Source organism: Aphelocoma coerulescens, chromosome 11, assembly GCF_041296385.1.
Source record: "Aphelocoma coerulescens isolate FSJ_1873_10779 chromosome 11, UR_Acoe_1.0, whole genome shotgun sequence".
Lineage (NCBI taxonomy): Eukaryota > Metazoa > Chordata > Aves > Passeriformes > Corvidae > Aphelocoma > Aphelocoma coerulescens.
Genome location: NC_091025.1, coordinates 11,325,003 through 11,351,930, shown reverse-complemented (window position 1 = coordinate 11,351,930; position 26,928 = coordinate 11,325,003). Strand labels below are relative to the sequence as shown.

The 26,928-nt window shown below is 38.9% G+C and overlaps 1 protein-coding gene across 6 annotated transcripts in view; it reads left to right on the top strand.

The window, feature by feature from the left end:
- Window positions 1–4,496: 4,496 nt before the first annotated feature.
- The window catches only part of CHD9 (chromodomain helicase DNA binding protein 9), an 87,219-nt gene continuing 64,787 nt past the window's right edge, over window positions 4,497–26,928 (top strand). For 5 of the 6 annotated variants that reach the window (XM_069027061.1, XM_069027057.1, XM_069027059.1 and 2 more), the window contains exons 1-4: window positions 4,497–4,563; window positions 12,671–12,748; window positions 14,479–14,567; window positions 19,287–20,889. In XM_069027061.1, the coding sequence (XP_068883162.1) occupies window positions 19,453–20,889 (1,437 nt within the window). In that variant the 5' untranslated portion in view covers window positions 4,497–4,563; window positions 12,671–12,748; window positions 14,479–14,567; window positions 19,287–19,452. Of the gene's footprint in view, window positions 4,564–4,738; window positions 4,759–12,670; window positions 12,749–14,478; window positions 14,568–19,286; window positions 20,890–26,928 lie in introns of those variants that run through there. The other variant, XM_069027056.1, reaches the window with a different exon arrangement.

Here is a 26,928-nt window from a genome sequence, read left to right as displayed (position 1 = left end):
AACGTGCTTTATAAGTTTCTTAATGAAAAACATGATGTGGTAGAAAAATAATTTTTCAGTAAGCTCAGTTTTAAAATGTTCACCCTTTATGCCTCCTATTTCATGACAAATTTCAGTACTATCATTAGGGCTTCATCAAATTAACAGCATACTTGTGGCTGTCATTGTGGTAAGCAGACACAGATGTAGGTGTTTGAGGAAACAGCAACGAAAATAGTTTCAGAAATCAGCATTTTGATACTCTGACTGCAGGTTTACTCAATTTACATCAGTAGTACCCAGCTGCCAGTTAAACTTTTAGGACATAGTAAAAGTAGAACACTCTAGCTGCCAACAGATTTCCATTTTAAAAAGCAGATTATTTGCCTGTATAATTAGCAATCAGATCTTTATTTGTAGTTGTTTATCACAATATGAAAGGTTTATATGCAGAATTCCAGCCTCTGTTTCTGATCCACATCCTTGGACGCAATTGTTCTCAAGCACTGTCAAATAATTAAATTTTTTCCTAATCTAAAAAGATTTATAACGATATCCTGCTAGGATATATATTTATATATATATATAATATATATTTATAACGATATCTCTGCTAGGCCATGAGAGAAACCATCTGCTTCCGGGTACTTCCTTTGCATCTGCAGTGTTTCAGATGTGCAGGTGCACAGCATAGCTGCTCCCTGCAGGAGTTCCAGTGTTCATTCCAGCTCACACAAAACCACAAACTGCCACACAACAGCACAAGGAAACAAGCAGAGCTCCCCGATTTGAACCGTATGGGAACATGGGACTTTGAATATATTCAAAGGTAAAATGATATGAGCAGAGCCCCTCACCTTGCAGAGTTGTTAATAGCTCCAGAAATTACCTGGAGAAAGTGTTCCCTGTTCATGCTGCAGGTTGCAGAGGCACCCACTGAGCAACCGAACATCTCAGCAAGGGCTTGTTTTGCATGGCACTGCAGGTCTTCCCCTGCATCCCAGATTTTACCAGGCTTTTAGAGCACAAAGACACAGAGAGAGCTGCTCCAACACAGCGATCTGTGCACACAGCTGCCCTCTGCTTTCCCAAGCCACACAGAGTGGCTACTGAGAGGGATCAAAGCAGTCACTGTGGCAACAGTGAAATCTCAGCAGCACATTCAGTTGCATGAGAACTTTATTGCTCTCTCCAGCTACCTGAAGGGAGGAGGTTGTAGTCAGGTGGGGGGCCATCCCTTCCCCTCAGTAACAAGGGATAGGACAAGAGAAAATGGCCTCAAGTTGTGCCAGAGAAGGTTTAGATTGGAGATTAGGAAACGTTTGTTCACTGAGAGGGTTGTAAAGCATTGGAACAGGCTGCCCAGGGAAGCGGTGGAGTCACCATTCCTGGAGGGATTGAAGATATGTAGATGTGACACTGAGGAACATGGGCTAGTGGTGGGTTTGGCAGTGCTGGGGGAATGGTTGCACTCAGTGAGCTTAGAGGTCATTTCCTACCTAAACGCTTCAATGGGTCATTTGAGCCCTGACCTCAATACCTCTGCAGCAACTTCCATGGATAACCGAAGTACAGAAAAACACAGCAACTGATTTCCTCTATTAGAGGTTTTCTTGCAAAATTTTATTCCACACCTACAGAAGGATAAAGGATTAATATCCTTGTTTTGAGTACACAGGACTTCTCCCTCTATGGGCTACAATGAATTACAAGACACACGCATGGTAAATCCTGAGCAGAATAAATCACTATAATTCTGTAAGAACCAAAAACATTGAAAAATGCATGTGCTCCAAATGTGTGGTACATGAGACATTTGAAGAAAAGTATTTATTAAAAAAAAAAAAAAGGAGAGGAGGGACAAAGTATTCTTTCACTCTTACTGAACCTAACATTTCAAAACAGTCACCAATACACTATAATCAAGACAACAGAATTACCTTGTGTAGCAGTGCTGCTGAGAAAATAAAGATACCATAAAATGTATAAAACCTGTTAAAATTATGATTACTTGAAACAATAGTAGGATTTCAGGGTGGTGATGTAAAATGTAAAAAGCTTTGATGGAAATAAAAATTAACACTGTGTAAAAGCCATCTCCAAAACTGATGAGACAGTAATGTGTTTAAGAAAATGAAGCCTAGAAAAAAAAATCACCATTTAATTCTGTACATTTATGCAATCTATTTGTTTTCTAACTTTTAAAAGGAGCCATCTAAACATTAAATGCTCATGAGTTTCAACGTCCTTTTGAGCAGCAGAATAACCAGTCACATGATCCTATTTTCAGTCGTTCATGTGATTTATGATTCTAAGCTTGTGCTCTCAACTTATGACACTGCCATTCACACTATCCAGAGCTGAGAGCACTTCACAATGTTACACTGGTGTTGATAGCTTTATTAAGGAAGCGCTACCATTGGCTGGCTAATTGTAACAAAAGGGTGAAGGCCACCTTTTTTCCATTGAAGTACTTGCTTATTTCTCTATGGGACCTACAGGAGCAAAGACATAAAGGTTTTGATTTAGAAGCCACTAGGACTTAAAAAAAACCCCAACAACTATATTTATTTTTTGAAGTTTTTCTCAATTGCTAGTGAGAGAAAAGAAAATTAGAAAGAAAAAATCTATAGGGCTGGCTAAAAGAAGAGAATAACACAGAAAGTTTAGCATAAATATTAACAGTAGTCTTCTGAATAGTCTGAGAGGAAAATTAAAGTTTTTATGATGAAGGATTTGACAGATAGGGAGAAAAATAAAGGTACTGTAAAGCTAAAACATTGAAGCAGCTTGCTTAAAGGCTTGTCTTCTAAACTAATGCCAAGCAAGAACCTACCTTATGCTTGTAGGTACAGAATCTCAATAGAAAAACTATTTAGAAACTCTGAAATCAATTAATGAGTTACAATATATAATTAAGCATATAAGATATGCGACAAATCTGACTGTTGGTATAATGATAAAATTTATCTTAAATTATATCCTACCCCTAGAAGCAACAGGTTGGAGAGAACCTGAAGCATATCCCTAGTTCCCTGCCAGCAAGGAACCTAAGACTTAGGGTGAGATTTCTGATTGCCTCTATGCATGCGGTCCACACAGGCACAATACTCAAGCATGGATAACTCTGACTGAGAATTTTCTTGTATTCCTGGAATTCTTAATTCAGTCTTTAGGTCAACTCACAAGAGTTATGTAACTGCCCACGTAAAGTGTTTATTTTTTTTTTTCTTTTTTTTCTCTATTTATTTGGCACCGTAAGTAAAGCTGCAGGCAAGACCCAACAAGGTTTCTCATTTCAGCCATGCTACAAACTCCCTCCTCGAGCTTTTTACTCTGCTTTCCTGCTACAGGCAAACGACTCCTGTAACAGCTTTGTAGCTTGACACTTCAAAAATAAAAGCTATTTCAGATAATATTGAAGTGTTTTTGGCAATGGTTACTTCTGAATTTTCATCCTGAAATCAATGCTTGAGGTTAAATGTGCTTAATTTAAATATGTTTGGAAAAATATTACGTAAAAGAAAAAGCTTAAAGTTAATTTTGTTGGAATGTATGTGCCCTGTTAGCATGCTCAAGAAATGTATTCCTAAGTGGCTTGATATGGTGTACCTGAGGCTACGCTCGTCCTGCCTGGCATGCACCTTTTCCTTTGACAGGCGGGAATTCCCCTTGCTCTCCCTGCAAGCACTTGGCTTTCAATGGAAGACCTGGTGGGTCAGATGAACTGAGCTGCCAGCCCACAGGCTCTGCCGGAAGGGAGGGAGAGCCTTGGCTAACAAGCAGCATCCCCAGTGCCGGTGTCAAACGCGCCCCCGTGATTTCCTAGAGCGAAGGCGGCATTCCCGCTGCCGAGCGCGTTCTTCCCGAGGCACGGCCGGGGCGCCCACAGCGGCTGCGTGAGCGCCTCGCGAAAACGCGCTGGAGCGCCAAGTTTCCCTTTCCCAGGGAAAATCCCCGCTCCCCCCACGGGCCTGCCCCGCATCCCGGTCCGGCCTCCACCGGAGCCTCTGGAGTAACCGCGCCCGGGATTGGCTTCTCCCGGCACAGGGGCCATATTGGATATACCCAGCCCGCCGCGCGCACCATTTCATCGGCTCCGCGCCGCCCGCCCCCGCCCCACCAGCGCGGCCCCTCCCGTGGGGGCTGCGGCGGGAGGGCGAAGGTGTCTCGGGAAGGAAATTCGCACGCTCCCGGCTCCCTCTCCGCCCCCCGCGCATCCCCGCCCCGCGCACGCCCCTTCCCGCGCCCCGTCCCCGCTCCGCCCGCCTCTTCCTCCCCTCACGCCGCTCCCTCCCTCCCTCTCCGAGCCGCCGTGTCAGCGCGCGGCGGCGGCCCCCGCGCGGGCGGCCAATCAGCGCGGGGGTGACAAATATGCAAATGCGCCCCCCAGCCCGTCCCCGCGGGTTCGCTGGGGCCGGTGGGGTCGCGGCGCGGAGCGAGTGAAACTTCGCCCCCCCCCCCCTCCTCCCCCCCCCCCGCGCGGGGCCCCTCCCGCGCAGCGCCCGCGGGGAGGAGCGGGGAGAGGCGCGGGGACAGCGCCGAGCACCGCCCGCGCCGCCCGCCGGCCTGCGACACCGCACGGTGAGTGCCGCCCTCGCCCGCCGGCTCCCGGGGGGGGCGGGGGGGGGGGACACACACGGGGGGAATCCCCGCGGGGGGGAAGGGGAAGCCGCCGCGCCCGCCCGCGGCCGCCCCGGCGCGGAGCTGTCACAGGCGCGGGGGTATCGTCGCCTCCTGCCGGGCAGCGGCGGCGGCTCCGTAATGGCGAACCGGGCGGTGAGTACGTGCGGAGGGACGGGCAGGCCGCGGTCCAGGTGCCGGAGACACCGGACGGCCCCGCCGGCCCTGCCCGCCCCTGCTGCCGCCGGGGTCGGCGCGGCGCGGCCTGCTCGGCACCCGGGCTCTCCCCGCCGCCGCCCCCGCCCGCTTCCGCCCCTCGCCGACACCGCCGGGCGCGGGGCTCCGCGCCGGCCCCTCGCACCTCGCCGGCGGAGGTGGGAGGAGGAAGGGGGGCGGCGGCGAGGCGAGGCTTTTCCCGGGGGCGGCGCGGGTGGAGCGGGCAGGATGGAGGTGGCGGGGGCGCCCAGGGATGTGGTCTCCGCCACCCGCGGCCCCGCCACGGCGCCCAGGGGTGGCCGGGGGTGGGGGCGAAGTTTGAGGGGAGGAATTGGGCCTTCACGGGGTAGCGGGGTGGGGGGAGAGCCTGAATGTCCCGCCCTCTTCCAGGTAAGAAGATGGCAGGGCGAAGGGAAGAGGGCTGGTCTCCTTAGGGGAGTCAGAGGAAAAGGCTGCGTGTCCCTCTCCCCCACCGAGGAGGTGGCAGCGAGAGAAAAGGGTTGAGTGGAGGAAGATAGGGAGGGCAAGAATGTCCTCGGCCACGTTATGTCGTTTAGGAAGGTACTGTGAGGCAGGGGAGGGATGCAGACCCTTCCAGGCAGAACAGTGGGCATGGCAGACCTGGCTTCTCATCACACAAGATAATAGAGGTGGGCAGAGGGAGGAATTAAAATCATTTCCCAGGGCAAGCGAAGCAGTAAGGAAAAGAGGAGCTGAGTTTGGCAGCCCACTGGCTTGGATCGACCACACCAGGAAACGTGGGAGCAGGGGAAAGGAAGATAGCAGGGGAAAGGAAGATGGCAGGGGAGGGTTGACACGAGGTGAGGTGTGTCTGGGAGAGATGGAGATGGGCATGCAGTCTGCTCTCCTGGACTGCAAGATTGCTGAGGTGAAGAGAGCTGGTGGTGCATGGCCACAGGCTCCTGCTGCATGGGTGGAGGCTTAAAAGGGGATTTGGCTGTCAAACTGCAGGGCTGGAATTTATGGACTGGCGTTTCCCAGATAGGGGCTGCAAGCTGACCTCCTCTGGGGATGACAAGGAGAGGATTAGGATTCCGAGGCCAGCTCGGTACTGTGGGTAGATGGCACTGGGTGGATAGGTGGCATGCATCTTTATTCTAGTGAAGTGGAGAAAATGTCACATTTCCCAATGAGGCTTAACACAGTGAAAGGTTAAAACCTCTTCATTCCTTCTTTACACACAAATTTTTGTGAACGGGGACGAAAACCAGGTGGAAAGGATTCTGAATTCTCTCTTTTTTGTTGGATACTTGTGACAACAAGGTTGATGCATACACTTTCAGTTTGCAAGAAACGGTTTGCTCTCCTCACTGTTGTGTCGTAAGTGCCTTGAATCTTTAGCAGCTGAGAACTTCCTTCAGTTCGTGAAAGCCATTTAACTTCATCAGTGTGGGATGATACGGCTTGGTCTCCCTCCATTATGTTGAAAACAGCTGAACCCTTCTGTGTTACAATTCATGCTCATGGGGGACAGAGTAACAATTTCTGTGGCAGGATAGGGTTTCTAGTTCTCTTGGGTATTTCTTGAGACTTTAAAAAGTAGCCTTAAAGAGTAACCTTCCTCTCTCAGGAGAGCTAGGCCTGTCAGTCCTAAGAGATCGTTGCAACTCTTTTTAAACCTGGATCATTCGACACCAAGTTCCCAGTTGGCAGGTGTGAGGTAGAAAAATTATTTCACCTTGTTTTACATGTAATCATTTGCATGCAGTTATAAATATGTTTATAATTCAAGGCAGAATATTAATATTCCATAATTTTTGAGCAAAATCTGGATTTTTATCCTGTCTCTGAATTTTAACATCTTGTTGCACTGATCAACTTTCTGTTAGTTTCACACGGTAAATATTCTAAAATCAATGATTATTCCTATCTTAGACTTTGTGAACTGTTAAGGAAAGAGTAGCACTTAGTAGGTTTTTACACACCTTCAGCACCTTATACCTGTAACTAATAATGACTTTTTCATTCTTCCTGCATCTGTCAGATGAGACTTCCAAAGTACCACGGACTTCAATGCCCAGATTGTGTGAACCAAAGAGCAAAAATTAATACACGTGTTTTTGAATGTTAACCTATTCAGGGATCAGTGTGCCAGGCCCTTGGCACATGGAGAAGTTAGTGGGAAGTAAAGTAGGATGTCAACTTGGATATCAACAGCTCTGTGGTTAATGGCCATTGTGAACTCTCTAACCTTAAAATAAATATGAAGGAGTTTTTTTTTTTTTTTCCCTGTTAGTGAGTAAGCTGCATCAATTTACTTTGCATTTAGAAGATGACAAGGGCAGGCACCTAAGTAGTTACAGTGCATCTGTGCTAGTTTACCTTGTGCTAACTTGCTTGTTTGTATTTAACCAAATAGTTCTATTTCTACAACTTCATGCTGCTTTTCATGATGAAGCTATGCTAATTCACGCCACTCAGAGCAAGGCTATCATTTTTTCTGTAAAAAGAAGTGGAATTTAAAGTCTTACAGTTCCTCAAGAATTTAGAGGAATCTCAGCACCTTCTCATTTCACATGAGCTGCTCGTGCTAAATGCTCCTGAAGATTAGTCCAAGAATTCAGTCATGGAAAAATGTTGATGAAAGCAGAGTATGGTTTTTAAAAAGTATTCTTAGTGTCATCTAAAAGATGTATGACATGAACCACTACTGAGAGACTATAGAGACCCTAAATCAGGGAATTTTCATTTGTTTCCTTTTATGAGTGAGATAAGTTAATGATGCAGGCAGATTAAACCCAAAAGATTGACATGCGTTAAAATTGCCTTTTTTGTGGAACCCATGAAGTAAGTAGATGAACATTTGTTCTCACTTGGTTTATAGGGTTAGTTTTAAGGTGGGTTTTTTTAATGTATCTTACAGTAAAAATATTCCATATATTTATGGTATATGTATCCTTCAGACACTTCAGAAGTACAGGTAAGCTGGACAATTATATATTTTATGGGTTCAGATTCTTTACAGTGCTTTTTTCTCCTTCTATATCAGTCTCGTAGAAAGAAGTGCCCAAATACCTGCATCATCATATTTCTTTGATACTTTTCATACAATTTAGGATGGAGTCAAATGGCATATCCTATTCATCACTGGATTGCAGTATTCTCCTTCTTTCCACCATTATATATGAACTGAATTCTCAGTAATGCTTGGTACTTGTGTTTAGAAATCATCCAGCTGAAACATTTTTGTGTTTAACTGAAGTCTGGTAACCCTTCACACCCAGATTATTTCCTAGCCCATATAATTTTGTCAATACTTTATATTCTTCCACCAACCTATCCAGAGTTGTCCTTTTAATGGTCTTGGCTCTACCAAACCATATAGCTTTAAGCTTAATGAAGACTTTGAAATCTCACACTTACTTGGGCTCCCATAGTGTCCTCATTCTATTTCCCAGTGCTCTTTCTGTAGTCAGAAGTGGTGCCTTGGGAACGCAGGGTATCCGTGTACACAGGAATGGGTGATGGAGAAACCAGCTTTTTGTTTAGTCAAACCTTCAAGAATTGATAGTTAACATTATTATATTGTTGAAGTATTCTCTTTCCCTTTCAGCAAAAGAAAAATACTAGGAAGTGATTATTTTGCTGATAAAACAGCAACTGAAAAGCATTTGCAGCTTTTGCTTTGGCTGAAGGAATAGCAAGATTCTCATATTTAATCTGTCTGACCAGTTCATAAATGTGAGAGTGAGCTGGACAAAAGTCAAACAGGCCGAACACACGACTTTTTATTTACAGCAGTTCAGGGAGGGGAGATCGTTTTTTTAAGCAGTATTTTTTTTTCTAGAAGTGTTACAAGAAAATGTATAATGTGGTTTACAATGACCATGTTTTTGAGTAAATGCAGCATTGAAAACTTGCAGAAGACCAAGTCTCAATAATTTTGGTGTGGTTAATGAAGATTTACCTTGACTTCAGAAACACTAGAACCTTAGGAGTACTTTCAAAATGTGTATGTAATAGAATTCAGATGTATATTCTGTTACCTCTTAGCATGAGCTTTAGTGATCAAGTAAAAGGCTACTTTTGGAAGCACCTTGGATCCAAGTTCCACTTTCAGTGCTGACTTTACATTACATTCACTTTCTAAGCTGCAAGAAAAATGTTACAAAGTAGGAAGCATTTTTTTTTAAAGTCAGAGTTCAGTAGAAATACATTGGTAAGGTATGGCATCTGTCAGTAAGCAGATGTGTTGAAATCTTCAGGTTCATTCATACAGATTACCCAGGTGCTGCCAAATATTAATGTCTTTAGGCTGGCAGTGTACATGTGTCTTTCTCTTTGTAAGTGATATATTTTTGTTTTAATCTTAAATCAACAGTTAGAATTTGCAGGAAGATGGAAAAATGTTCCCATCCTTTTTCTGGAGACAAATGGCAATTTTGACTTTGTTCTTTATCTGAGTCATATTAGAAAATGTAACTCTGGTTACCAAATTGTTTCCGTCTGCAGTGTTTTCTTGGGCACTTTTCCTTGTGCCACATGAGCAGTATAAAAGGTTTGTTCACTCTTTTATGCTGGTCACTAAAATTCAGGAATTCCTCCAAAATTTGTTCTGTAAATGGCTTTTGAAAAGAAATGGTTTTATTACATTTGATACTGAACACCCTAATGAAGAAACTTTTAAGCTTCAGAAATATTTCATTTATGTAATGCCATGAAAGTCTGCCCATCTGATATTCCATATGTTATTGGAAATCCTAGAATTCAATACAATATATTTTTGCTTTCAATTACCCTGTAGTAAAGCTACTGTAGTTATGGCTTCCACCTACGTTAAAAACAGTGTTAGGTACGACAATGGGCTTGAGTCCATGTAATATGGTGTTGCTGGTTTCAGCATGTAGTTGTTCAAAGTATTTTTTTGCTGTTTTTCAGAAGCTAAACTTAAGTTTAGCTTCAGACAGGTTTTTAGGCAAGTTTGTAAGAACTAATTCATAAGTACTCTTGATAAACAGAAGAGTATTGTCCCATTTAACTGGAGAAGTTTTTTTTAAAGTCCATTTTGACTGTCAGATTCTTGTGCCAAAGTATTGATATCACAGTAAAAGTTGTCTGGAGTCTCTTTCAGGAATATATCCTGACTGTGCTGAAAACCATGAGACAAGATGAAAAATGATGTTTTGCTTGAGTTATTAGTTTTAATTGATTTCCTAATTTAAGAAGAGTATACTGAATAAATTGCGAACTTGGAGTGTCTCGCTTAACATGTGCCTGAGAGGAACTCTTTTAGGAAACTTTCTTATCAAATCTCCTTGTATACAGTTAAAAAAACCCCCAAAAACCAAAACAACAGAAAACTTGTATGCAGCCTTCCTCTGAATGGGGCAGACCTGTGATATAGATGAAACTCCTTATGCCAGTAAATGTGGTGTGGAGTGGGATGTCTGAACCTGTTTTGTTCAGTAAAGTACTAGCACATCCTAATCTGGCAGTGTCAAGACTTGAAATTGTACTCTTTTTTTTCCCAATGCAGATTTCTGTCAATGTCAAGTCTTCACAGCTGCTGTCTGTACTCATCAATCAGGATCCATAGGAATCTGTAAAACAGGCACAATCCTTTGCATTGTTCTAGTTGGTACTTCCAGGTTATAAACCTGCAGTAGTTCACAAAGATGCTTATCAGGCTAGAACATGAGAATTATTGGAAGATAGTGTATTATCAGATTGTGAATTGAAAGAGGGCTGTGCTCTGAAGTCTTCTGTCTCTGATGTTTTGTAATGAAATCTTGGTTTAGGGCACATGTGAAAATGAAAAGGTTTTTTTTCTGACTTTTAATGCAAATGTTTTTCTAAATCTTAAAATGGCCTAAATGTTCCTGAGGAAAGATACCAGAATCCAGAAACATATTTTGTAGGTCTATTTTAAGATGTAACACTGAAATTGATGACAAAACTATAGAAAGCCTGTAATGCTTACATCTGAAATCTCAGCAGCACCAGAGGATTTTCTTTTTAAATTTACAAGGAAGTTTGTGTAACTCTTTCTAGTGATCAGAGGTAAACTGCAAACTATAAATACATTACACTGAATATGTTACTGTTTTGACAACTAAAGTTCCAAAAGAGACATTTGTATTTTATGCAGATACGCTAAAAAGAAAAAAGTTGGGTGTAGTGGTATTAAAACAAAACATGGGAAATTTTTGTTTTCTGTATTAGAAATACAAGAAGGAAATCACTGAAGTCCTGAAATTTATGAGAATCTCCACAGGTACACTTTAGAGAAACAAAATTGCAGTGTTATAAGAGCAGTACTCATTACTAATATGGATTCCTTCAGTAGTCTGGTGGCCAAATGCCTGAACTTCTCAACAGCTATTTTCACTAAAATAAACTGACTTGGGGGTGAACTTTGTTCTTTGCAAAAAGATATTCCAACCTCTTGGTATCTTTCTAGATCCCTATCAATAGTAGCAGATTAAGATGTTATTCTCTGTATTATCATTGTCCCTTTATTGCAATTAATGTACACAAAATATAAATGACAAAATAGAAGGTGTATATACACTTCTGCCATTTTAATGCAAAGTCTAATGGGTTTGTTAAACAAACAAGAGGAAGAGTTAAAACTTATTTGGGAGACTATATACTGAAGCAGCAGATGCACACCTACATGTTTTGTTCTGCAGGTGTGCATTGAAGGCAATAACCTTTGGCAGAAAGGTGAAAAAGGTGAAAATAGTGTCTTCAACTGCTGTTAAATTTTCTAAAGGTATTTGCCAAAACTGAAGACATAAAAGCACACAAGGATGTTGTGTAAAACTAAACTGATTTATTAAAATTTACATGATGTTTTAAACCCAGAAATTTAGGGAGCTATTCTCAACTAATTGAAATGTTTATTTCCTGTTACACTGATGTATATAAAAATCTGTAGTTTAGTGTCCAAAATAAGAATTACAGATTCACAGAATAGGTCAGGTTGGAAGGGACCACAGTATCTCGTCCAACCACCCAGCTCAGGCAGGGCCATCCCAGAGCACAGGGCACAGGATTGTGTCCAGACAGTTCTGGAATATCCCCAGTGAGGGAGACTCCACAGCCTCTGGCCAATCTGTTCAGTACTTGGGCACTGCACAGCAAAGAAGTTCTTGCTCATGTCCAGGTGGAGCTTCCTGGGCATCAGTGCTCGTTCCCCTGTCCTGTTGCTGGGCACCACTGAGCAGAGCCTGGTCCCTGCTCTGAGCCCTCCCTGCATATATTTAGAGAAATAGCCAAAATACTGTTGTTCACATGTTTTTATTAGTAATAGTAATGCTTTAGAAATTCATCAAGGAACATAAAGGAATCGTGTACTTAGGGAAATGTGTGTTTTTCTTTCAGTATTTTAGGAAGATACTGTATTAGTTGGACTGTGAAAGGTAATTTTTTTAAAAACTTTCTGAGATGGTTCAGTATGGATGTAGGCATGCTTATAACAAACACAGTTCTGGATCTATTTAATAAAATGTAACTTTTACTGTATATCAGTTAATTTTACCAATTCAAGATTCAAAAGCAAGGATTAAGACCTTCTCCCAAAGAAGGCATCTTTACAGAATAATCTTTTTAACACATCACACTTAACAGATACATATGTATATATATGTGTATTTAAAAGTTCACATGCAATATAACTTATGTGAGAATCTGTGGAGAGGTAGATCCCATTTTGGAACTTATGAAAGCTCTAAGTTCCTTTTGTGTGGATTTCTCTTTGGTACTTTGTATAATCATTAGTGAATCTTCTGCTGTCTGAAATATTTGTTGTATTTCATATTTAGAATAATGTATTGCAGACCTGGTGAATGTATATCTAGTTATTTTTTTTTTCTTCTTTTCAATGTAGGATTTTTCAAACTTTTAAGTATTCCACAATTGTCTCCATATTGGAAGCTGTTCAAGCAAGTGGACACTGTCCTAAAGAGTAAGAAACATCTTTTTTTCCTCTTTATTTTTAGGATTCAAGAACAATCTAGTTGAAGAAGGATACACAGGTGTTTTGGATAGCCAAAACAGAACTTTAAATAGCATTTGTCTTATATGGTAGATATAGGTGAATTAGATTTCTTTTTTTACTGTTGAACTCTTACAGGTAGGATAAATTACTTGATAGCAAGTTTTCAATTCTTCTTTTTTCAAATAATAAATTTTTGAATGCCTCTATTCAGTGTACATATTGTAAAACCTTTATGCTTTGACTTTATTTAGCCAACAAAGAGCTTTCAAATAAGCAGAGATTTAGGAACAAAAAAAATAGATTAAAATGTTACATAGAACCAGACAGTTAAATAGTTTCAAACTCTATTCTAATTTCTGGATGTGAAGAGGACTTGTGCATGCCAGGAGCTCTATTTGTATTATGGGATTTCCAGTATAGAAAAACAGAACATCTAGAGCAAGTTTTCTTGCTTTTTTGATACAAAATTCATATCCCTTCACATAGATGGTAAACAAAGATGGATGTATTTTAGCAACTTTCCCCTACATATGGGTTTGGGTACATGCTTACCTCATATGAATTTTAGAAAAATACCTCTCTGCGTTAAGTGTCCCCATTATTACGGAGCAGAGACATTTTAGTTTAGCAACCTTGGAATAAGTCTTGGAAATTTACTGAATAATAAAAGGAGGATAAAGGTAGTAATTTATGTACCAAATTAGTGCCAGATAATTTTTTTTTTTTCTGGAACATTGCAGGATTTGGTAGCTGCTATAACCAATTTGTATCTTCCACATATGTTACAGCATTCAAAGATGTAGGGAGAGGAAATAATTGTGTTAAAATCTGATTCTCAATACAGTAATAGATTCTATGCTATCTTCTAATGAAGTTTAAAGTTTGAACTGCATTAATAGTTCTGCAAAGGTGTTTGGCATCACAAAACTATATTTAGGGAAAGAAGAATCTCTGTATTGGAATTGGAGGATGTTTGGTGCCTTGGACACAATAATCATATTTTTGAAATGGAAAAACACACTGGTGTAGAATATCAGTTCATATACAGACTTTTTGTCTGTCTTTTAATGTTAGAGAGTAGATTTGTGTGCTTTGAGGCTTTTACACAGAGGCCCTAGAACCACCCCACCCCCATGCACATTTTCCCTTAAACTTTGTAATGTTTTGAAGCCTCTTTCAGATTAAAAGAGAAACTCTTGAAATTGAGCTCCTCTACCTACTGTCAAGGCAAGGAATAGGATAAAGCTGTCAGGCAGGCATTCTCTCCCCGAAAGGCAGTGTCAGTTCCCATTGAAGTCCATCTGTCAGTGTGGAACAGCACACTGCTGTTAAAAGACATGTACAGGGATTCTCAGACTGACAGGTTTAAAACCTAACCTCAAAACTTTTTGTTTTGTTGTTGTTATTTTTTGAGTACTTATATTGTGCCTTAAAGTTACCCTAAACCTTTTAGTATTGTGGCACAAACTACCCTTCATCCTTAGAAGTTTGTAGACTTGGGTTATTTTTAGTGGTCTTCCAAAATGAATGTGTACCTATTTACCAGACACTTAAAAAAGCTACTAGTGATTGTGTATTAATTCTGGTGTTCTTGGATTTATGATATCTAGTGAGTTTTTGAGTTTCAGGTATAGCATTTGAGTGTACACTCCTGAAGTTGGTTATTGTGTGACTTGTTTAACATGCTTCATTTTCAGGTCTCTGATGATGAGGTATCCATCTGGATTTAAAACACATCTCTGAGCTTCTTAACTCTTCATTAAAGAGATGTGTTCTATATTCATGGGTAAGAGTATTTTGTATTTTGACTTGGGCCATTTTATTAAAGATATATTTTTAATTTAGAAGATCTCAGCAACTTATTTTTGTCTTAAAGGTTTATCAGGAACTTTTACAGTATAGGGTTCATTAAGTGCCTGTGCTGGCTCTTAACTTCAACCCAAGCTAATAATTAAACTTTGGAATTCATATATCTAAGTATTAATGCTCTAATTAAATCACTAACTCTTAGTATTACAGATAAACAGTGGTATACAGCTTAAGAATTTATAAATTGATCTGTGATTTAAGAGTAATCTTCTGATAAATACAGTACTATAGGCTTTAATGATGCATCTTGCCATACATCTTTTAAATTTGCAGTTTTGGGAAGAAAGTGATTCTAACTTGGAATGCAACCAAAGCAAAGGGTCTGAATTTTGTGCAATCAAAACAAACAACACCACCTTTTCTCAACAACATAAACCTTATTCGGTCTGAAGAAGTTTTGTGGTATTATACACACCTGCACTTCAAAACAGTAGGAAAAAAAAAAACAACCAGCCACAAAAGACTCTCTAGAAAGTATCATTTTTTCAGAAAGCTGCTGGTATTTTTAATTTTTGTAGGTCTCTAAAGAAAACAGCGAAGTTTACTTCATACATTACAGAATTTGTTATTTTGTCTTCTCTCCATATATTAAGTACAGCTTAGTGAAATACGATTTTGAGGCTTCACAAATTTACCTTGAGTTAAAAAGCTAATGTTAACATGGATCTCGTAAAGAAGTATAGTAAGTAGCCTAAGTATATGCTGTGGGACTTTTTGATACCATGTTGTTTTATTGCAGAGAGTTCTGTGATACACTTTCTCTTTGGGATGGTTTTGCTCTAGTGAAGGCAGACATGCCTGAGAATGGTAGAAATGTTTTCAGTTAGGGAATAAAAGAGTTTATATCTACTAAATGTTCTTTTTTAGTCTTCTATATTACTGGGATTTTGAGGAAATTATGTCCCTCTAGTCCTTTTAAATTTAACATGTACATTGATCTTTAAATCTATGATAGAACATCATTTATATTGGCGCATCAGCAGGAAGTAACTTCTGTATTATTTAATTAACTCAGCCTTTTGAACTTGGCCAAAGCTTTAGTTAAAATCTGACAAGTAATGATAGTGTAATTGTCTTTTAATATTGGGAAGGGAATGTCTCATTTCTAAATATTGTGCAGAAGTGATCAGTTTTTTGAGTATCTGGGTTTTACCATGGTGTATTGCACCTCTTTTGACACAGTATTCCATCTGCTAATAGATGGGCAAATCATAGCAAGCCACAAAGCTGTCATGCTGTTGCAAGTTACATAGAATTTAGCAAATACAGTGATTTTTTTCAGTCTCTGGCAGATTTCTTGTTTGTAATGCCTGGTTGCATTGCTTCTCTAAAAAGTCCCCAAAACTAAACCCTTTGCATCCATATAATGTAAAACTCTTCCCTAGTTATGGCTCTGTGTTTACCCCTTCTGTGTCCTTTTCCTGTAGTCTGGATTTCTGTTATGTCATGCTTTTATGACTTGTTTTAATTCCTTGTGGTTGCTAACTTGCCCCTAGCTTCTCTCTGAGATGGCTTCTGTTATTTGTCTGGATAGCCATCATTTTAACTTCTTTTGAGAAAAATGGCTACCAAAGTCACTGATTGCTCCTATCTTTGGTACTGTCACATATCAGTCACATGAAGCAGTGCTACCTCGTGTATCAAAGTGTGAAATAGTGGATAGCATGGTAATGTGCTTAAGCTCCACCTGATTTACTTGCCTATAACTAGAGTAGCTTCATTTCTGTTGTCACTTCAGCAAAAGTAGCAAAAAATGCAATTAAATAAATATATAATGAAATAAAACACATCCAAAATTTTTATTATATTCCTTTTACTGCTACCCCCACTTCATCTTTTGAGAGTGAAATTTGATATCAGTTGCCTTATGTTTTTGTATGAGCTCAGTCTTTTTTTGATATATTCTGTAAAATAAATCTTGTTTTCTTTTTCTTCTGGTATAAGACAGACATTAAGTTTCCTTGAAGACTATGGGTAAAAGTACTTCACTGGTCAAAACGCAAGTTCTCTTTGCAACAGAGTTGTGTTCAGGCTATCTATAGTGGTATTCTTTACAAAAGAGGTTTGGGTTGTTGGGGTTTTGTTTTTTTGTCACTTCACAATCTCCTCTTTACATAGAAGCTTTCTTCTTAGTAAGTTTCTGTTGGTCTAATTAGCTGGGAGAGGTTTCTCATGTACGTAGCCTTCAGATTTCTCAGTTTGGAAGTTCATCTGTGCTTATCCAGCTTGCTTGGATCCTTGAAGTGAAGCTGACATCTTCAGATTATATTTCCTATTTATACCTGCTAACATTTATTTGTTTTATAAAACCTTTGCATTTTAAAAGGAGAGTTAATGTTGTTCAAGATTTCCTCTTTTGTTTTCCTTATGCTGAAAGAAAGTAGGAAAAACTAAGATGGAAAGTGTTTCTTGGTTTTTGAGCCAAGAAGTAAATTTATATGAGGCCAGCTCTGAGTGTGCTGCAGTGATTCCAGCTGTTCTGCAGGCTTTTTTCCCTTTCCTTGCTGTAAAGGGACACAGTCAGTAAAACAGGAAGAGATTCTGGTGTGTGTGTTTGTTTAATATGGAGTTGTTTTAGTCCTGTTGGGTAGTTAGTTCTAGGCTTCTATAGTTAAGAGCATGTATACTAGTTATTAATTGTGCATCCTTTGGATCTATATTGCAAAAGATGGAAGAAATATCTCTTTTTTCCCCTCTATTTTTCCCGGTTAGCAAAAATTGATCAGACTCAGTATGTAAACTTACTGATACAGGCTTCAAATTTGAGATTTTTATCAATAGTCCTTGATAGCCTGGAACATGACATTTTACCCATGGCTACCATAGTTTCCATCTTATCTTTCCTCAGGTGGGGTTTCTTGAATTGCATTTGTTCTGTGTCTACAATATTTTTTCTTTGTACTTATCTGAATTGGTATTCTTCTGAGCTAAAATAGCTCTCTCCTGACTTATCTTTTGAGTTGAGATAAACTATGATGAGATATCATTATATTAGCAATGTTACAACCCATGCCAGACCTTCTACCTGGATCCTGCTGTTCATCATCTGTTGGAAGGTGTTCCATACTGGGGAAGTCATCATTATGTTGCATTTAATCATAAATAGACAAGTTAATCAGTGTTAGAAGATAATGAGGTCTAATTTATATTAATGCTTTCTTTATCTTCGGACTTTAGGAGATCTCAACTTCAAGCAATAATTTTCCCATGTATAATCTGGGATCCACAGCTGCTTTGCTGTGCTAAGGTGTCATCTCCCTAAGCTTCTGTCACTTCTTTTTTATCGTGCTTGTTCTCTTGCTCACTGACATATCAATCCATACTTGAACGGTGTCTCTCAGGATGATAACAGGATCCATCTGTCCTTTCTCTGTACAGACCAGAAGTTTCATATACTCAAACTCTAAAGGAGCTTTGTGAACTTAGGTTTGGTTTTATTCTGACTATGGTCACCTTCAGTGGCATAGGAGTATATGCAGCATGGGTTTTCATCAGCTTGCTGAAAAGTACTTTGGGCATAGTAGGTTCAGCATTAACCTTTTCCATCAGATTTACAGGGTGTTCATTTCTGGATGGATACTATACTAATTTTATTCTTAGGAAAATTCATTAATGAGGAATTGCAAATGAAGGTGAGCTTTAGTAGAAGGGTCAGGAATTAAAAGTTGTGGCTGGTTTCACCCCCCCCCCCTTTTTTTTTTTTTCTTTAATTAGACATAGGTACTGACAGGATAAAGGAATGGTTATTCCATGAAGGTGCTCATTTAAAGTGATTGCTCCCCTATTCTACATGGTTACCAGTTTTCTGGGGAGTTACATTATCAGACACACGTTTTCATTCATTTCCCATTCTCTTTGATTACACTATAAATGTGGGAGTTTTTAGGCTAAAGTTAAATTGACCATGCTTTTCTACTCTCCTTAAATCCCTCCCTGCAAGTCAATTAATTGATGATCACTCAGTGTTACTATGAATAAATTGTTTCAAATGTTTCAAAACTAGGTGTGCAAACTCCTCCCTTGAATGAAAGCTTGTTCTTCTTGGGTTTTCTTTGTATCATTGTATTCATTCTCTTGTCTTTGCTTCTAAGAAGAGTATGTTATGTCTTTAGTACAATAAAGTACAGTTTCTTGGGAACTTGCATAATGCAACTTAAATAGAAGAAACAAAGTATCCCAGTTTTTCCTAATGAAATGAAGCTTTGACTTAAATGTAGTTTATAACCTTTCTAGTTTTTTTGTTTAAACATATAGAATTATTATATACATCTTATGTAGTATATGATTTTTTGCTATAAACGAATTCTAATCCTGGAGTACTAAAACCCAGTTCTGGTGCAATTTGGTAGTTTTAGTGAATATGACCAAGGAGAATCTAAAATTGTGCTTTGAGTGAATAAAACAAATGAAAACATTACATTTAAAACATACTTTTGTAAGGGATAAAAATTATAAACCCCGCACAGGGCATCAAGTATAAGCAAAAATAACTTATATGATTTGTGGTTTAGCCGAAGTTATATTATGAACAAAGTATCAAAAATCCTTAAAAGTGTTGAGAAGGGGAAGGAAGGATGAAGAGAGTCATTAAAGTAAATTTTTCCTTTCTTTTTTTCCCCCCACTCCTCTCCCTCAGGATGCTTTAACACTTGAAGACGAATGTTTCATCAGAAGCACTAATGGCTGTTGGCATGCCTTGGATAAGGTGGTGACCACTGGATGTCATTTGTTTCTGTTCACTGCAGAGAGACAAAATTGACTCCATTTGGAGTTGAGAGCAAAAGCAGAACAGACCTCTCAAGATGACTGATCCTATGATGGATTTTTTTGATGATGCCAATCTTTTTAGTGAGACCTTAGAAGGTTTGTCAGATGATGCCTTTGTTCAACCTGGACCTGTTTCACTTGTTGATGAATTGAATTTGGGTGCAGAATTTGAACCTTTGCACATAGACTCACTGAACCATGTGCAAGATGCTCAAAATCAACAAAAGATGAGTGAGTTTGATCAGCTGAATCAGTATGATTCACTGAAGCTTCACTCAGTAAATCAGTCTTTTAATAGCTCAGCTGACAATGTCTTATCACCACACTCTCAATTCAATTGTTCACCAGTTCATCCGCAAAACCAGTCCAATGGGATGTTTCCAGATGTGGCTGATGGTAGTCCTATGTGGGGTCATCAAACTGCCACAACTGTTTCAAATCAAAATGGGTCCCCTTTTCACCAAGGACATTCTCAGTCTATGCAGCAAAACAAAAGCTTTGTAGCACACCATGACTTTGCCTTATTTCAGGCTAATGAACCACAGCATCAGTGTGCCTCGCTACGGCCGCAGCAAAGCAGGAACAACACGGGGCAGGATGCTCTGAGTCAGCCAAAAGACTTCATGGAAGTTAATGTGTCTACTTCCCTCAGAGTCAGTGTTAACCACCCACCTTCAGTTTCTAATCCATCAACTTCACAGCAGCCTCTGTCTGTTCAACAGTTTTCTCAAACTGCAAGTGCTTCAATACATTTTTGTGGGAATCAAGAAGGAAATTTTGATGGACAGTCCCCAACTATTACTCCATGTTCTGTCAGTAATAGTCAACAATTTTCATCTCCGTATTCTTACTCTAATAATCACATTTCTCCTACCAGCCTTCTTCAGCCTACAACAGCTCTTTCTACTAGCCAGCAGACACACTCTATCTCTGACTTCACTGGAAGCGATGCCTTTACATCTCAAACAGGGACCAAGCAAGAAACAACCGAGCACATGTTGAATCCTAATACACCTTTGAATTCAAGTACTTTTCAAATGTTGCATTCTGCGCATCCTCAGGGCAACTTTAGTAGTTCAAAACTCTCTCCTGTGAATATTAATTTTCCAGCTTCCACTGGTTCTGCTTCTCAGATAAGCCATTTCACTGACCCTATTGAAAGCAATGGTTTTACATCTTTAGATGACAACCTACTTCATCAAGTGGAGACCCATAGTGAACCATTCACAGGACTTGACCCCGATGACCTCCTGCAGGAAGACCTTCTGCCACAGTTCGATGACTCTGCGTTTGTTCAGGATAGCACAAGCCATGTTTTAGAGCATGACCTAGAACACCACATAACCCCACAGCAAGTGACACCGTCATCCGAACTCGTTCGGGCACAGTCTCAAACTCAGATCCATCCTTGGCATTCTTCAGTTTCTAATCAGCACCTGCAAGGCAGAGGTCGTGCAACCTTACAAGGACAGGTATGTAGGGATTTGGGAGTGGGGGTTTGAACTGTTTGATTTGGTTGATCAGGTGAAATGAATAATAGTGACTGGTGTTTGAGTCAAAGCATGACAACTGAATCTCTGAGCTGTTACTTGACCTTGAAGAAGTCTAGGTAACAGCTAGTTCAGGAGAAAAAAAAAAACCTAACCAGTTGATGCAGACCTTGCTTTCTCCTGTTGTTTTCTTATCACTGCAGAAAGCAAGACTTGCATGATCTTATTCAGATAAAATGGTGTTGCTTCTTCTGCTGCTTGTATTTCTGAAGTACAGCAGAGAAAATTTACTGATTTATGATTTTGGTGCAAATATAATGGCTTATTGTCTTGAAAAGTAATTAGAGAAACGTTTTTAAGAGCTTTGGTAAGGTTTGTATGGCTGATTTCCTACAAGAATTGCAGTGCTTATGTTGTTGCTCTGTCCTTTGCTTTGTGTCTTTGTGCTCATGTTCATTGCCTAAAAATACACACTTACTATTCTTGTTTTTGATATGATCAATAATAATAGAAAACATATAAAAAGCTGTGTGTATGTTGGATTTTGTTACTTTTGGCTAAACCAAAAAACTCAGTAGTTGTTTTACTATAATGTGCGCATCTACTGCAAGTATTTGAGTCCTCCACATGGAGAAGATGACATAAAAATTGTTTCCTAATTTTCAATCTGTGCATTTCAAAACAGAAGCAACTCCGACATCAAACATACACATTTAAAGAAAATGGCTTTAAAAAGGTTTTTGTAAGTGGTTTACTTCTGTATTCTTGCTACCAGTATTCTCTCTACCTGAGAATATAGAATGCTATCTTTCTGGGGGAAAAAAAAATATGGGGAAGGCAAGGAACTTAACTACTGACTTTTGATTCTACTTAGTTTGTAGGACACAGGCCTGTGAAGGAGACAATGCAGCATTTTTCTTTTCCCCCTGTTAATTTTATATCATCAGTGTAGAGATAAGGGCTTAACACGCTTAATCTTTGGTATTGGTTCAGTAGATTGCTTCTCCATTACAACTTCTGCGTATGTTTATGGACCATGTAATTGTCAATTCCTACCAGTGAAACTTTTTCTGTAAATTGTGGTGGAGTGTTAATGGAACATGGATGTCCAGCAGTGCAGTTGAGATGAGCTTGATTAACTGAATGATGCAGTAGATGCAATCTGTTGGTTTTGATAAAGATTTCCTTTCTTTCCCCTTCCCTACCTAAAAAAAACAAGAGGGTGCACCCAAGTAGGTACTCTTGTCAGAGATCTCTGCAACTTGAAGACACAGGGTGCAGCAGCTCCCAGAGGAGGTGATCCTGTTGGAGTGTGTGTGTGCAGTCCTGCCATGGGAGCAGCGCCCTGTTCCCTGCCAGGCAGCAGAACGAGGGGTTGGGAACAGGGGTGTTGAGGCTCTTGGGGTCCCTGAACATACTTGGGGTGAAGGGTGAAGAGGAAATGGGTTCCAGAAAAAGTGGGGGGGGGGGGGAGGGTGAGAAACCCAGGAATTAGTATCACTTTTGAGGAGCATGTGGGATATAAGCCAGGCAATGAATAGTAGGTCTAATAGAACTTTGCAATGCTGTGACTTTTGTGTTGTATTTGTCAGAACCTTTTTAGACTTGCTTAAATCTCACTGACATCAATTTTAGTACTTTGCTTTGTAACAAGGAATAGAGGGAAAGTTCTGAGATCTGTGGAGGGCCTTTAAAGTTTTAGGGGTTTGGTTTTGTTTTTATCATGGTGTGAAAACAAAGCAACTTTGCAGTATTTAAAATTTTAATGTTTTTCCTCTTTGAAATGAAACAGCCAGAAACCAGATAGTTATAAAACTGCTTGGTTTGGTTTTTATTATTTTGGGGTATGCAGTAAATTGTATAAATTAGATTCTGACCTTGAGTTTATCTGGTCAGACAGATGTTTAATGTTTCCTTCAAAAACTGGTTGTGAAGTGGTAGCTGTCAAACTGCTGAGGAATGTACAGATGGGGGATTGACAGAAGCAAACAATGTAGAAGCCTCTTTAAATCAGTGGAGTATGTAGTATGAATAGTAATGGAAAAGTATGGCAATTACTGAAGTGTTTCAGATCTGTCTTTTGACTGACTACAATTCTAAGACGGGCTTTAGTTGTAATTCTCACTTCTATTCTTTGATCTCTTTTTAGAATTTCAAGTTCAAGATGAGTAGGTTCTGTTAGAGCTTTTTACAAATGTGTGCAGTTTAGCCAGGGAGGAAGAAGGTGGGGTAAAGGGGGAAGGAGTTTTGATCTTCCTGAAACTGGTTGGCTTTAGGCTAGGAGTCAGGAGGGAAGGGATTTTGACAAGTTACATATGTAGTAGTTAAGGTGAGCTTTTAATTTTTTAACAAGACAGTGTTTCATACTGGCTTTAGTGCATATTGAAGAAACATTTACTAGTGAATTTAATTTTTTTCCCAACAGTTTCAGTTTGATAATGGTTGAGTTTTCCCAGAAAGAATAACTTTATTTTATGAAATAGTTAATGAACTGTAGGTCTTGGAATGGACCCAATATTAGACAACCAAAGATCTTTAACTGTAGTTAGACTGAGGTTATTTAAATTAAGGAAGAATATTAAATACTTGTTTCAGTATTTGAGAGCAAGCATACTCATAACACTTTTACTTGTATGGTTATTCTTTTGATGGAAAATTAATTTAAAAATTAATACAATCTGTTTGGTGTAATAATGCTGCTGAATTAAAAAGACTGTTTTATGCTGCTAATACACTTTCTGCTGTAATTGGATTAGAATTGTAAATAAATTGCACCCTTAATTTTACATCATGCATTTTTCATCAGAGTTAGTTTGAGAACAGAAAGTAAAGTGGAGAAATGCTGAAGAATCATGTAGCCTTAGCTTTGACTAATGCAAGACTTCTGATCTTTTAACTCCACTTATAACTGGTTTGAGTTTGCTAAGGCTAAATAATCTATTCGCTTTTAAGAAGGATGAAAAAAGGCTTCAACGCTGTTTTACATCTTTAGAAGAAACAGGAAGTTGAAAAGATAATGTGAAATATAAACTGTTGGAAAAATAATGTGAAACATAAACTGTTGGAAAGATAATCTGAAGTATAAACTGTCCTAAGAGAAGTTTACAGCTGTCTCACTGTGTATGTTATTTTGTAAGAAGCGTTCTTACGTCTTCTGGCTGCACACATGAAAGCAGAGGAATTGAGATTAAAAATAATATGAAAATGAAAAATATACTGATGAAAAATAGTATTTCATTAATAATATAAAGTGCTATAGGATGAGGTGGTGGTTTTAGTTCTTAAATCACGTAATTATTTTTTTCTTTTTTGTGACTTAAAGTTTGGCACCTAACTTGACAATTCAGTGTATTCATGAATTTGTGTAACAACTGACTTGAAACATGGAAGTGTTTTTATGCCTGCAAGCCTGGAGCTGTCCTATCACTTCTTTTATAGAAACAGACGACAGTAATTTTTTTGAAAGAATTTGTCTTGCCCTTATTGAAAGTTTGTCCAAGTCTGAACCTCATAGATGATTGCTTGGGTGGTGTTGTACCCCAGGACATCTGTATATATCAGAATGGCATAACCTCATATATGAGCATATCATCAGAGAGGGAATTAACTCTCACCAGACCCAAGTGCAGATTTATGTGCTGCTGAGATGTCCTGAGTTGTCACAGGCCATTCATATCTGACTGTGGTATCAGATGGCACTTTTATAACAATTCTAAATTAATTGTAAACAAGTATCCCTTGGATTACTCCACTTGTAAAACTCTTATCCTGCCAATGGTTGCTGTTCTACTTGTATATACAATCTTGGACTGTGAAGTTTTTATGAGAGAAACACACAGTAAGCAGTGATATGCTTTCTTGGCTAGCTGTGAGATCTAAAACCAGACAGCTACTTGATATATATATGCAGTTATGGAAGATACATCAAAATCAAGGATATAGTATTTGTGTGTGTATATGTAAATATATATATATATATATATATATACACACTATATTGTATAGATATAGTATAGTAGTAGAATGTATTTCTTACATTCTGTATGGTTAATTTTAAGTAAGGCTGTAATGAGGAATATTTTAAATTAATGAATTGATCATACTATATAGAAATTCTTTGTAGAAGAGACTGGCTATTTTGCATAGTAAGTTTGTAGGATATGGCTCTTAAATGTTGGTACAATACAGGATTTTAAAATTATGGTGCTGCTATACGCATGTGGCTTGGGAAGCAGTGCAATATTCAGTGAGACTGGGCATAATAAAATACGTATCTCAAAATCTGTCCTACTTTGCATCATCTCACATCTTTGCATCAAGTCGAAGGTTGGACTTGATTTTGGGAGTCTTTTCCAACCTTAATGATTCTATGATTGGAAATCTTGATGTCTGTTCCAGTAAGCATTTGGGTTCATTACAAATCATATCTTGTAATTTTGGTATGTAAAAAACCTTCATACCCCTAGAACAACTCACAGATCAAAAGCCCTAAATGCTTATTCTTCCTAAAGTGCTTAATAGTGCTGGTATAGCTCCCATTAAGCATATTCACTGTATTTATATTGTTCCTTTAATTAGGGTCAATTTTATGGGTGACATCATATTAACAAATGTAAATCTTTGTCTGAAGTTTCTTTTTAGGCGTTTCTGCAAGTTGTATGCACTGGATTTAGTTTTCTGTGCCTCAAGAACATTTTTTACCTTCCTCATAGGAACTTAAATTCTGTACCACAGTGAAGAAGCAGAATTCCCAGCACCTAATAAGTTTATCATCTATGCTGAAGTAATGAAATCAATCCCTCCACTGACCAATGTGCAATATTTTGCAGGCTTTTTGCTTTATGTCTGTGATTTGAGAAAAACCTGCACAAACAGGTGGGAGTGACCATGGCAAAGCTATGTCAAATGCCCAGAGTTAATGAGACGAGTAGGGCAGCATCTCTGAGCCTAAGTAGTGCAGTTCCTGGAATGAAATTCTAAATTATAGCTGTATATAAAATGTTTTCAGTATTAATCTATGGCTTTTTGCCAATAACATATTACTCATTAAAAGAGCAATCTTTCGATGGCTTTATTTATAGTTGAATATGTATGAAGCACTTGCTTTTATATATATTATATATGTTTTATATAAACCTTTTATACATTTTATTTTTTAAAATTGCAAATTGCATAAGTTGGGGAAAGAAAGTACATGTTTGTGAGATAAATTTGGAACACATTTACTGATGAGTATAATATTTATTGTCTCCATTTTCATTTCCCCTGTTTTGGCTTTCAAAATAAAACTGTGTAGTAAGGGCAAGACAAAAATTGCTGGGCTATTCAGAACAGTGAAAATGTGCCAGAGTAATTGTTTTACAGTTTGAAAAGCTTTATGAGTTTGTTAGTAATTACTGTTGCGTAGAATTAAAATTTTTCACAATTTTTTGGATATTTTTGCTATCACGAATGCTTTTCTTAAACCTTTCTTGAGAAGGTCTCTCTCAACCTTCATCACTTGTCAAATAATTGGGCTGTCCAATTCTTTGTGTATGTTTCCTCTTTAAAAATAAGTACTTGCTGTTAAAATGATTGTCATAATATAGTAATATATTTTTTCCTGAGATAATTGCACACTCATTAAATAACTGCTATAATTGTCTTTGAAATGTGCCAAAAGAGAAGCATTTTTGTAAAAAGCAGTTAACAGATGGCAGGCATAGGAAGAAAGCTTCTGGCTGGGTCAAATTGCAGAAGTAAAATAGCAAGGTGAGACTAGTTGATAAAAATAAGTTAAATTGATATTATTTTTTTTTAATGATAATGCAGGGTAAGTGTGGTTGAATAATCTAAATAACTGTTTGGAAATAGGTGTCTTGTTAACACTGAAGAACTACAAAGCAATTCATTAATGGGAGAGTACTGATGTAATTGTGCCATTTTAGTGTCTGGAAGAAGGGGTACCTAATTATAGAGAAAAGAGGAAACAAAATCCATGTTGAATTTCTTTTAAAGACAGCAACCCATTCTATAGGCTGT